The 13,060-nt window shown below is 40.7% G+C and overlaps 1 protein-coding gene across 4 annotated transcripts in view; it reads right to left on the bottom strand.

Moving 5' to 3' along the window:
- NUP93 (nucleoporin 93) overlaps positions 1 to 13,060 on the bottom strand; it is a 92,472-nt gene that overhangs the window by 29,793 nt on the left and 49,619 nt on the right. For all 4 annotated transcript variants that reach the window (XM_081030496.1, XM_081030494.1, XM_081030495.1 and 1 more), the window contains 2 exons: positions 6,399 to 6,461; positions 613 to 741 (listed from right to left, as the gene is read on the bottom strand). In XM_081030496.1, coding sequence (XP_080886622.1) covers positions 613 to 741; positions 6,399 to 6,461 — 192 coding nt within the window. The remainder of the gene's footprint in view (positions 1 to 612; positions 742 to 6,398; positions 6,462 to 13,060) is intronic.

Genomic DNA, 13,060 nt, shown 5'->3' with positions numbered 1-13,060 from the left:
ACATGTGCGAGAGACTAGGTGGGGGAAGGAGGGGACAAAAATGAATCTGAGGGTTTTGATCTGAGCAAGTGAAAAACTGGAGTTGCCATTTATAAAGCTGATAAACTCTGTGATAAGAGAAGCTGGCGCCAAAAGGGAGATGGGGGGCAGTTGCTATCATGACTCAATGCTGGACATGTTTAGCTCGAGGTGGCTGTGACACATGTAAGTAAGTACAGCCAAGGCCACCAGACAAATGAGTCTGGGGTTTGGGGCTGCGACGTAAGTGTGAGTCTTTAGCATGTAAACGGTATTGAAAGCCACCAGCCCAGACACGATCACCGGAGGAGACTGAGGGAGGAACAAGAACACGCCAAAGATTGAGCCCTGGGACACTCACACACCTAGAGGTGAAGCAGTCTGAGGAAAATTCAGCAAAGAAGGCTGAGCGGAAGCAGCCAGCCATGTTAGAGGAAATCCAGGCAAATGTTGGCGTCCTAGAAGCCAAGTGAAGAAAGAGTTTCGGGGGGGAGATAGTGGTCATCTGTGCCAGGACTGCCAGGGGTCAAGCAGACAGGTGTTCTTTGACCTCAGATTTTATTAACAGGGGTTTATCTTCGGAACTCAACCGACCTCACTTTCTTGAGTAAAGTCAAGGGCATCCTCTCCTGAGGCCAGCAGTGTGTGGAGAATTCGCTGTTTCACTTGCTCCCACTCGACCAGCATTGACTCTCGATGGTACTCTTCAGCCATGCCAAAGGTCTGTCGGAGACGAGCAGAGAGAGACAACGCAGACGAAAACACAAAGAACACATTTCCTTTAAAGTGCAACAGAAATGCAAAGCCCCCCATATCTACCATCTTTCCATAAGTAGAGCAAAAGCAATCTACTTTAAAAAGTATCCTTAAAACGTTTACTGATAACTGTTTGCAACATATCATATCTATCATCAAGTTTAACACATTAAAAAAAATTTTTTTGTGGTAAAATACACATAATATTTACCATCTTAATCATTTTCAAGTGTACAGCTCAGTGGCATGAAGTACATTCACAGTACTGTGCAACCATCACCACCATCTCTCTCCAGAACTCTTCATCTTGCAAAACGGAAATTCTGTCCCCTTTAAACCGTAACTCTCCATTTCCTCCTCCCTCCGAGCCCCTGACAACCACCATTCTACTTTCTGTCTCTGTACCTTTAACTACTTCTAGCTACCTTATGTAAGTGGAACCATACAATGTTTGTCTTTTTGTGTCTGGCTTATTTCATTTGGCATAATGTCTTCAAGGTTCATCCATGTTGTAGCAGGTGTCAGAATTTCCTTCCCCTTTTCAGTCTGAATAATAATATTCCATTGTATGTATACACCATATTTAATATATACATGTATCTATTCATGGACTCTTGAGTTGCTTCTACCTTTTGGTTATTATGAATAATGCTGCTATGAACATGCATGTGCAAATAAATATCTCTTCCAGTTTCAATTCTTCGGTGTATATACCCAGAAATGGAACTCCTGGATCACATGGCAATTCTGCTTACTTTTGTGAGGATTGGTTTCCGTCGAGGCTGCACCATTTTACAATCCCATCAATAGCTCACGAAGGTTCCAATTTCTCTACATCCTTGCCAACACTATCTTCTGGTTTTTTAGTGTAAGGTGGTATCTCATAGTTTTGAATTGCATGTCCCTAATGATTAGCAATGTTGAACATCTTTTCACATGCTTATTAAGCCAAATCAAATTTCTAAACCTCTGAAATTAGGCAACATATTACAACTGTACTTAGTACACATTACATAGTACTTAGTACATAAAATAATGGATTATAAAATCAATGCTATCTTAAGATTTAATAAGCATCTAAGATAAGGAAAAACAAAAGATTCTCCCAGTATCTTTATTTTTTTAAGAAACAGTAATATTTTCATAGGAGGAAGCAAACTAGTAAAAGAAAAATGGAGGCTTCTGTGCTTAGGTTTCCTACCCATCTACTCAGTCATTACTGAAATGTCTGGCAAACCTCACTCCTGTCTGCTGTGACACTGCAGTTGTTACCAAAACAAAGGCACTCAGAAGGAAACGAAAAAAAGACTAAGAAAAAGGGAGGGGAGGGGAAGGAGAAAGGACAAAACCTCTGAGGAGGGAATTAAAGTTGGGAATTCCCAATTTAAAGCAATTCCCAATTTAAAGAGATATACTGAAACATGACCATTCTTGGTCTATTATTTTTTAATTGGCACACGTTCCCGTCAGCTTAAGCTCACTTTTCAGAAAGCCATTTCATTTACAATCTGATTAAAATCAGATTGGCATCTAATTAGGCAGTACCAAAAGAATGAATATTAGTAATTCCTGCTTTATTTTTGGCAATGCAGATAATTTATACTGATAATAACCACATACATGAGCTTTGGGAAAGCTTTGAGAAATCACATATACTCATCTTACAAATGAGATGTTTGACTATGGACCAATATTTGTCCATATGTGAAAAAGGCAGACACCAGACACACACACAAATGATTAGGAAGAAGGTTGGCACATCTTACAAGTTTGATTTTGGTCTATCTATCAATGGATCCCTTTTCTAATATGTATTCTGAAGACACACAGAAAAATGACAATCACAAACTTTAAAAACTAGTATTCCACCTAGTTTTCTTCTTACTGAGAGTCAGGCAGAATGGACCATTCCAGTCAGCTGGGCCGTATTGAAAAAGTACTCAGAGAAAAATAATTTTCTCTTGTTACATTAGTGACTTTTAACAGGAAAGCTATGCATTTTGAATAGAGAGAAGTATGTTAGAACAGAAAGGGTGGTGGGGGGATGGGTAGTTTTCCTGGAAGGTATCCAGAAATAGTGCACTACGAACCGCAACTTCTTCTAAAACTCTTCCTATTTAATGCTCAAATCAACCACCTCCGCAGCACTGAGATTCTCCCAGCAAAGGAAAATGGAGGACCACATGGCACAAGCACCAGGGTGGGTAGAAATAAGGAGGTGCGAGAAGGCTGGCATACCATACAGCTTTCCAGGCTTGCAAGAGGAAACGAGGCACTAAGCTGTGGCCCTGACCAAGGACACCAGTATCACAAGAGTTTTTCTTAAGGACAAGTCCTCTGGCTGATAATGAATGGCAGAGTAGTAAATACAACTGAAGAAAACAGATAACCTGCCACGCAAAGATACTGTTGAGGATAGTGGGGCAGATCTCCAGCATCACGTAAGGGTCAGAGCGACAATAGTGGGAATTAACCATGCCCTGTTAATCACGCTGCCCACCTGTGTGCCAAGGACTCCTGCTTCGCAAACACAGGAAGTGCTCTAAAAACTGGCAGCTTTCTGGGCTCAAATCCTCAGACATATCTGAGAAGTATGCCAGCTACTCCTTTAGAAACAGCCCCACAACCTGAATGAATGGCATTGTGGTTCCATTCGTCATTAGTGCGATAAGGAGCTTCAAAGGAAAATAAATGGCCCAATATTAAAATTCTCTTCCCATGACCATGCCACCCCCACCTTATCTTAATTACATTAGATAATGGAACACGCAATCTGTGGGCTAATCAGAATCATCAGCCACCCATCTGCCCTATTCCAGGCTATTTCATTTAGACCCACATCTGAACGACCAGATGGATTAGGTGCAAAGAAGAATGTCAACTAGAGGAGCTAATGAGAGAATCAACAGAGCTACTAAACTAAACACTAAGAGAAGAGGACAGTAAGGGTCTGAGGAAAGGTGGGAGACAGGGAATAGAAGGAACCTTCAGGAAAGAAACCCACGGGAAGAGGATAGGGGTAACCTAGAATGGAGTGTAGAGGTCTAAGTTAAAAGGACAAGACAAACCACAGAAAATGACAAAGCAGTGGAGAAACGATTATAAATTAAATTGGAATCTTTCAAACTATGTGTGGATATATATCTCTTTGAACAGAGTTAAGAAAGGAAGGGAGGGAGAGAAATGGGAAACTGACTTGAGAACAGGTGGGGGGCACTCAAACTCCTTTTTCACAAAGGGAAGAGGGCAATATGCTTTGACTTCACGCCGGCTTATTACTGAGCTGTTGCTGGCTTTTAGAAGCTCCACATATGTTCTGATAATGTTGTTCTGTTTTTGCGAGGATGCACCACATGGGAAAAGATAGGACACATTTGTGGTTTTGTAGCTTGTTTTCTTGGCATTTCAGCAGGACACTGGCAAGTTCTTCAAACATGAAATTACCACCGAAATGCCAGGAAGCTGCTCACCTTTTGTTTGAAAATGGCTCTTGCTCAGCGGCAGTCTCCCAGTGTCCCATCAGGTGAAGGGTCTCCCCATCCCCCGACGGGCTCCCCACATCGGAACATCTCCCTCAAACACATAGGCACACATTTTGCACTGTGGTATGTCACTTAAATGTTTTGGCTGGCTGCACATTTAGTCTCAGTATGGCACAATGTTCAGAGACTGCCAATTCCAGAAACACATTCTGCAGGGTAAATGGATTAAGAAGGCTCAATGCATTCGACAGTCCTAATTTAATTTCACCGGTCCCTTACAGCATGAGAATCAAAGTTGGGAGCTCACTCAAAGCATGAACCAAAAAACAAAACTCTTTAAAAAATATATATTTTCAAATCGGAATCAAGTGAATTTCTCTATTTCCAGAAATACATACTACCATATTTCCCCGAAAATTAGACCTAGCCGGGCCATCAGCTCTAATGCGTCTTTTGGAGCAAAAATTAATATAAGACCTGGTCTTATTTTACTATAATATAAGACCGGGTATAATATAATATAACATATAATATCTCGGCCTTATTTTAACAGAATCTTATCTTATATAACAGAATATAAGACCGGGTCTTATATTAATCTTTGCTCCAAAAGACACATTAGAGCTGATTGTCGGGCAAGGTCTTATTTTCGGGGAAACACAGTATTGCCAAAAATACAATTAATGCAATTTCAGGGATTTTCACTCTGATAATTAAACCTATCAGTCATTTCAATAATGCCTTTGGAACATTTTCTTATAAATGAGAGCTGGAAAGCCCCCATGCTGTCCTACCTCACTCACATCAGCCCTACTGAGACATTTCTACCTGCACAGAATATGTTAATAAAGCACACTGAGAAGCATTTTTTTTACATTATTTTTAATAAATACAGAAATGTATTTCACTTGCTATATAGATTATACAAATAAACAGAGGAACAAAGGTCTCTCTTCACCCCTACTGGCCTTTGCAGAGGCAGCTGCTGCTGGCAGATTAGCGTGAACCCTCCAGCTTCCTTCCTGGGAAAAGCTGCATTTTTAGAACCAACTCCACATGATCACTAACCTTCTTCCTTTCTCCCCCGAAAGACCCCGTGGCCTGAAAATCTTTTACTCCATAATGGGATGTTCTGGAAAGGTTTTGATCTTTTAATCCTTGTCAGACACACATAGAGGTAACTCACGTGTTAGTAAGTGACCTTTGAGTATCTTGGGGGACTACTTGGTGTAAAACTTTGCTGCACATATAATGGCTGCTCTGGCTGACTTATCGTCCTTCCAAGGGCCAAGCTAGTTTGTTTTGTTGTTTCAAGAGTTTGAAGAAATTAGTAATATAAAAGTCAGCACAAAAAATGAAATCTTGCCATTTGCAACAACATGGATGGATCTAGAAATAAGTCAGAGAAAGACAAATACCGTATGATCTCACTTATATGTGGAATCTAAGAAAACAAATGAACAAATAAAGACAAAACAGAAAGAGACTCATAGATACAGAGAACAAAGTACAAATCTCCAGTTATTTAAAAAAAAAGTCACAGGGATGTAATGTACAGCATAGGGAAACTGTCAATTATTATCACAATAACTTTGTATGATGACAGATGGTTACCAGATTTATTGTGGTGATCATATTATAAGGAATATAAATGTTGAATCACTATGTTGCACACCTGAAACCAATATGTCAACTACACTTTAATTTAAAAAAAAAATAGTAAAAATAAAAGGTGGCGTAGAAAGTCAAATTAGATGATAAAAGGAAAAAAATTGAGGAAAATTATCAATCATGATAATTGTTTTTCTGAATTGCTGATTCAGTAGAAACCAAAATACTACTTTTTGCTACAACAACAAAACTAAAGAATTGTCTGGCCCTTCCATCTTAAGATTAATTGAATAATTAATTGACCAGCCCAGTGTTTCAGATGCATTTCAGTCACTAAACACATGTGGAGTTATAAGCATGCATTTTCCTCCAAAACGGTTTCTTGAGGGAGGTAGAATTCCCTCAGGTGAACTCACTGTCTAAGGAGGAGAGTTGGGCCTTGGATAGGCTCTAGCTTCCAGAACCTGCACTCTCTGTATACAATGCCACCCTCACAACGGTTGTACGTCTATATTTAGGCTCGTTTCTTACCCTCTTCCGGGACTCTTCAATGGCAGACAGCAAGGCATTGTCCTTCTCATTCTTCAGGAAACCCTAAGAAAGGGGGGAGAAATGACACAACTGAGGTTCAAATGAACCTTCAAATCATCACAAGTACACTGTAAGATAAAACTAACTGCAAGGATATCTGCTAACCTGCCCACCTCACAAAACTGACCCTCACAAAACTCTCAACTAGAAAATATCAAAACAGATGGCTTTTACACATGTTTCCTAGTTTCTTTCATTTTGGGAACACATGATGACCGACAGAAGGTAAAATGTGCATGGAACAGTAGTGTAAAGTCTCACGTCCTGTAAATGTATAAAATGTGAACAGTCAGGACTGCCCTTCAAATTCCTAAATGGCCCATCTTACAGATACAGTTTTGACCATCAGCCAGACTAATTGTTCCTTACTTGGTATTTCTCTGTTGTTTTTAATGAATTCTTCAATTTCTTCCTAACCTTGAGGAAGCCATCGCCATCCACTTGTCTGGGTGTTTTTCACTTGTCAATGGCTGAAATACCCGAAAAATCATTTATTTACACATTTCTGCTGGGCTTTTGCCATGTGCACTTCCTATTTCAGACCCGATGACATCTGCTACTTTTCTAATAGAGGTAGGGTGAAGAGGAGACAATGGTCTGGTTTAATAGACACAGGGTTAAATAAATACCTGTAAAATGCAACTACATAACAGCACAATGAGAGACCTAGTTTTCAAATCGTGGGCCCCATTTACTAATAGCATGATTTCAGCCAAGACACCCAAACTCTAAACCTTAGTTTACTCATATGTAAAGTGACTAGTAAATGAGATAATCTAATCAAATGCTTGGCCCAAGGTTCAGTACGCGTAGCTCCACTATTAGAATCAATTAGATTTAGATCCGTTGGTGACATTAAAAGATGCCCAGGGTGACCTCCTTGTTTCTATTATTGTCCTCACTGCTCAAGCTGAGGTCTTCGGGAGGGAGAGGGCCCTGTCCTGCAGTCCTGACAGATAGCCACAGCTGCAGACAGACAGCGTGGGCTTCCATGCCTGCCTCCATGCTGACACCTTGCCCTTCCCAATTGGGGGGCGGGCAAGGAAGATGATCCACCAACTAGGCAGAGATCAAAGTCCTCGTAATAGGAAAGGATTCAAGTCAGCCTGCACATGGACCCCCCTACACTCTGTCTGCAAGGTGCCTGCATGTCAAGCACACTATTACTGTTGGCTTTGTAGGAGGTGTGATGATAAAATACGGTGAATGTTTACATTTTAAAAAATTTATTACAGTAAAAGACATATCGCCATTAATCCCCCTCAAAACACTCCCCCTTGCTTCGAACACACCCATCCCATTGTTCACGCCACTTTCCGAAGCAATTCTGAAAGTCCTCTTTCGTGGCTGCCTCGATGTCCTGAATCATTTTGACTTTGGGGAAGAGCCAGAAGTCACACGATGCCAGATACAGTGAATACGGTGGACAAGGACACGCTCTCATGTTTTTATTTGACAGAAATTGCCATACCAGAAGCGATGTGTGACACGGAGCGTTGTCATGATGGAGGATGAAGTAAAGACACTCACGAAAGAGGACTTCCAGAACTGCTTCAGAAAGGGGCAAGAACGATGGGATAAGTGTGTTTGAAGTGAGGGGGAGTATTTTGAGGAGGATTAATGGCAATGTGTCTTTTACTATAATAAATTTTTTAAATTTAAACATTCACCATCTTTTTTGATCACACTTTGTACATGTCCAAAATGACCTGTTTTTCCAGAATTGTGTTTTTACTCTTTTTTCCCCAAGGGAATATGATACAAAGTCAAATTAAGCGGAAACTTTCAAAATGACATGATAAAAATAATATTTGACAGTTTTCTTGAAAACTTGGTGTTATGGTTAAGTAATTAATTTGTGATCACTTAATATGTTTTAACAACTGTGACATTTTGGTGTATTTTGTTCAAAAAGTCCCAGCTATGAGGCTGCTGGTTCTTTAAACATAACAGGTGGGGGGGCTGGATAGGTCTGGGGGTATAAATGTACATATTACTAATCTCCTTAGATTCCCCAGATCCCCTCTGTATTAGCCCACGACTGTCCCACACCCCCACCTGGGCGTGCACTGGGATGGGCAGGGACCATGGCCAGCAGCCCAGGAAACAGTTCTCGCATAGGCTCCTCCAGGGCAGTCCCTGAGGCAGCTCCCAGGCAGCTCTGAGGACACAGCATGAAGACTGTGTCCAAATACCTACCATATTGATAACTGGTGTGGGATGGGATGGGGCGAGGCCTCGGTCACTTCCCTACCATTGCAATGGCCTCAATGAACCAGAACACATAAAGCTAGAACTCCGTGTACACGTACACGGGGACAGGCAGCTTGCCACCACATCACGCCTGCTTCTGGGCATCACAGGGGAACCAGACAACAAATGTGGGGAAGGATTTTAATGGACCTTGTTTATTCCCTTCACAGCAAATGATTACATCAAGTCAACACACCTCTGTTATGAATTCCCTTTCTTGAGCGGTCTTCAAAGGTTACAGCTAAAGGCTGTAGTGTCACAGTTTATAAACAAAGCTATGGAACTATGATCACTGAATGCTGTTTCCGAACAAAGGGTAAGCACAGACTGCTTTGCTGCACCTTCTCATGGCCGCTCCTATGAGAAGCAATTATCTAAACAAGCCACGTGGTCGGATGGCATGGGAGGATGAGAACCACTGCCTGACAAGGACTGGTGCCATTTTTTCTTTTTGGTTAGGGTGGGAGGGGCTGTGCCAAGTGCCCCACCCCCTCTCTGGGCTTCTTCTGCTCCTCCCAATCAGTTACCGGCCCACCCCATGCTTTTGACTGCACTCATGTCAACATATTAGGTTTGTGCAAAGGTAATTGCGGTTTCAAAGGTTAAAAATAATTGCAAAAACTGCAACTACTTTTGCACCAACCTAATGCAACCCACATACACATCCACACAATTAAAATGCAAATGCAAAGCAATAATCAGACATATTTGTTTAAAAGCAACATAATATTCTGTAAGAAACACAATTCTAAAAATTTCTAAGAAATAAAATTTCAAGTAGTGGTTAAGAAGAAAAACAGAAGAAGAAAGACATTGCTTTGGGGACGATTATTCTCTTCTTTAAAAGATTCACTACCATTGTGCACCTCAATAAGTGGCCTTTCTCAATAGCACAAAACCGACAAAATATATAGATTTTGCATTTTGATTTTTCATCCTTTATTACCTTTCTAAAATGAAACACTAAAATAGGCTACAAGTCATACTTTTATTTTTAAAAGCAACACATTAGTGACCTACCTTTTGAAAAGAATTTTAAAAATAATTTATACAGTCAGAACAGTGCTGGGATCGGTGTGCCATCTAGTGGTAGTTAGTTTCTTTTCAAGGACACACAAGAAAAAAATAACAAAGAATTAAAAAGCTGGGCAGAAAAATACCTACATCAGTCCCAATTGCCCACAGATCTTTTCCTTGACATCCCTTTTCCATGAGTGTTTGTTTCCTTCCCTTCCAGCTCCTACTGTGAGGCGCTGCTCATGACCCTCATCCCAGAGAGGTACTTTCATAGCTTATCAGAAAACGAGTTTTCCGTAGAGGTGAGCTGGGTGGAAAGGGTGAACTGAGGGGGAACTACTTTCATTGGGTGGAGCTCCCTGCCACACTGAAGCCCCCTGTCATAGAGAAGGCCCAACTGCCCACCTCCCATGTGGAGATGCCAGCCATCTAACTGCGACCCTCAGAGCTCCTCATCAATAATACCCGCTCTTCTTGCCAACAAGCCCTTTCTAATGCTCGGTCTCCTACCCAGCCCTTCTACTGCTGACACTACATAAAGGACATTCTGTAAACACCTGCAGGCCTGCTGCATAAGACAACTACTCCTGATGTCCACATCTGTATACTGTTCCTCACTGCCAGAGTCCTGGGAACAGACCCTCTTCTAACTTGCTCCTTGAATGGGTTTTGGTTTCAAGCTTTCTCTAACATATAATAGCTCCCATTCAGGAAGCAATTAAGAGCCAGACCCTGCTCTAAGCAATTCAAGGACATAACTGCTAATCTTTTAACAATATTAAAGAGGACACATGATCACCCCACTCGCCCCCCACTCACCCTCACCCCATTTTACAGGTAAAAAGCAGGTTTTAGCATTTAACTAAATTGACCAAGGGTTCCCATCCAGGAACAAGCAGAATTCAAACACAGTTCTAATTCTCAAGAGACCACCAGTTTCCTTAGGGAACAGTAAATTTCAAAAATCAAGAAAATAAAGGAGTCCAGGAGGGGTGCAAAAATATCCTTAAGTTTGTTTTCTTCATCAGTTATTAGTTCCCCTTCACAGATGATGAAGTCTAGAGCTCAAAGAATACTAATTCTTAAATCAGTATTATTAAGAGCTAACATACTATAGACATGGCGGGTACTGCGTGCTAAGTGTGTGTTAATAAATCTGGTTCTAGTTCTCACTTTTAACCCAACACTGAACTGTTTCTCAACACTACTTAACTGGACCATTTAAAGTGTTCTTAATACAGATTTAAATGTTGAAATAGCTGAACGAGACAGTTTCTAGAGCTTCTACCAACTCTCGAATGTTGGGTTTCCATATTCAGATCACCTGGTTTTTAAGCAGCAAAGCTCAGACTTAGAACCTAAATTTTCTGACCCCTTTTCTACCTTTTCCACTCTACTATACTGTCTCTCATCTGACTCATCACAGCAAATGAAGCTGGGTTAAACAGATGTTATACCTGCATATGTTATTCCTTTCTTCCCCCTACCTCACATAGTCGGGGGAGGAATGAGACAATAAATGTCAAGTTTTGGGCATTCCTTTAGAACAGTGTTTTTCAAAATGTCGGTCAGAACCTATAATTGGGTCCTAAAATCAACCAGCAATTTTTTTAATGAAATAAAGTAAAACAGAGATATATCGTATAGGTAAACATTGTTTTGTGAAACTTTTTTTCAATTATATACACTTATTTGTATGTATGAAGTAGGTCATGGTGTAACATGTATTTCTTGTTATGAGTCACAGGAAAAAAAGCTGGAAATCATTGCTCTAGATGTCAATTCTATAGAGTTCCAAATATTACTGGTATTCATTGCTGTGGAATGATAAACATCTACATCTGCCCAAGCAATATCTCAGTCACGTGTTCCATCTTTAACAGAGGAAGTGAGCTGCCTTGCAATGGATACTAGCCGAGAACAACCCAGAATGTAACCGCAAGGTAAGCTGATTCTCCCATCAAATGTGTGGTCACATTTCAGGGACCTGGCAGCCAAACTGGCTTTTAAATGGCTCAGGTTGAGAAAGGCATGAAACTGCAATTTTTAATCATCATTCAGACTCTGGCTTTCAGAATACAAGTGGCAGCTAACTGCTACTGTAGAAGAGAATGAGCAAAAGGATGTTTGTTTTGTCAAATGGCCAAATTCTCTTAGCTTATTTGCTTTCCAAAAGTGAAAACTGTTAAGAAATAAGGGTCTCTGAGAGAAAAATTTCAGTATCTGCTTTAGTGAGGAAAGTAAAATGGGGAAAAAAAGAGCTGACACTGATTCCTTCACACTTTGCTTCCCACCTACAACAAATAAGTGATTTGTTGGACAGTTACATAAACGGTTAGAATGGAAAAACACAAATTTCCTGACCATTAAAAAATAAAACGAAAAAAAGATAAAATAATTAGTCTAGAATAAGTTGGCCCCACAAAGCAAAAGCCGTATTTTACATGGCCCTCAAAACACAAAAGGCCATTTCATATCCTTTCCCCTTCAACAGACCAACTGGCAATCCACCTTGTCAACATTTAAAGTGAGGCACCCACAGCAGGCCAGCTTTTCTACCTGAAGGTATCTGACACGAGACAAAAACACATGGTGGGTGCTATAAATATCTTGTATCTTCTCTCATTTAATACAGACAATAGAAATCTGTAACCAACATTCCAAATCAAGATAATATTAACAAATGAAAGCAGTAACAGTGGAAAACGATCACTGCGGTTGAAAATAACATTGCCAAGACACAAGCAATAGCTAGGAGGGCAATGAAGATGGAACAAAAAAATAAACTTAAAATATAAGAATAATCACGAGAATCTGCTCCAAGATGAAACAAGAATTCCAACAAGCACCACTGCAAGTATTTGTCAGAACTTTAGACAGTGAAATGGAGAAGTGTCTGATCTCTAGCGACAAGAGTATGAATTGTGCCCATTGTTTTGCTTCAACTCCTCCTGAGGAAAATACCTACTCCCTTAACCTCTCCCAAACTTTCCTCCCAATTTCTGAACGAATGACCTCTTCTGAAACCTTTGCGTGGGTGAGATTTTTACAACAGTAAAAGTGCTACCTAAGGAGAAAGTGAGGAAGGACAAAGCAAGATACTGTTTTCAGATGAGCACACAGAAATCCTGCCAGTCCGTGGAGCCTCGGCCAGGAGCCTCCGCAGCTGGGCTTATCAGATGGTGTGGACACGCTTTTCATTAGTGCCCTTTGTGGAGCCTACCGAGAGCGCCTCAAGGAATCTTTCAGGTGCAAAGTAATGTCTGTCATTGATAAAGCCCAAAAGATGGAGACAGAAATTTTAAAATGTGGGCATTTTCAGGATTTAGTAT

This window comes from Rhinolophus hipposideros (assembly GCF_964194185.1).
Source record: "Rhinolophus hipposideros genome assembly, chromosome: 21".
Taxonomy (NCBI): domain Eukaryota; kingdom Metazoa; phylum Chordata; class Mammalia; order Chiroptera; family Rhinolophidae; genus Rhinolophus; species Rhinolophus hipposideros.
Note: the sequence above shows the minus strand (reverse complement) of the source record. Positions and strands in the feature narration are given on the sequence as shown.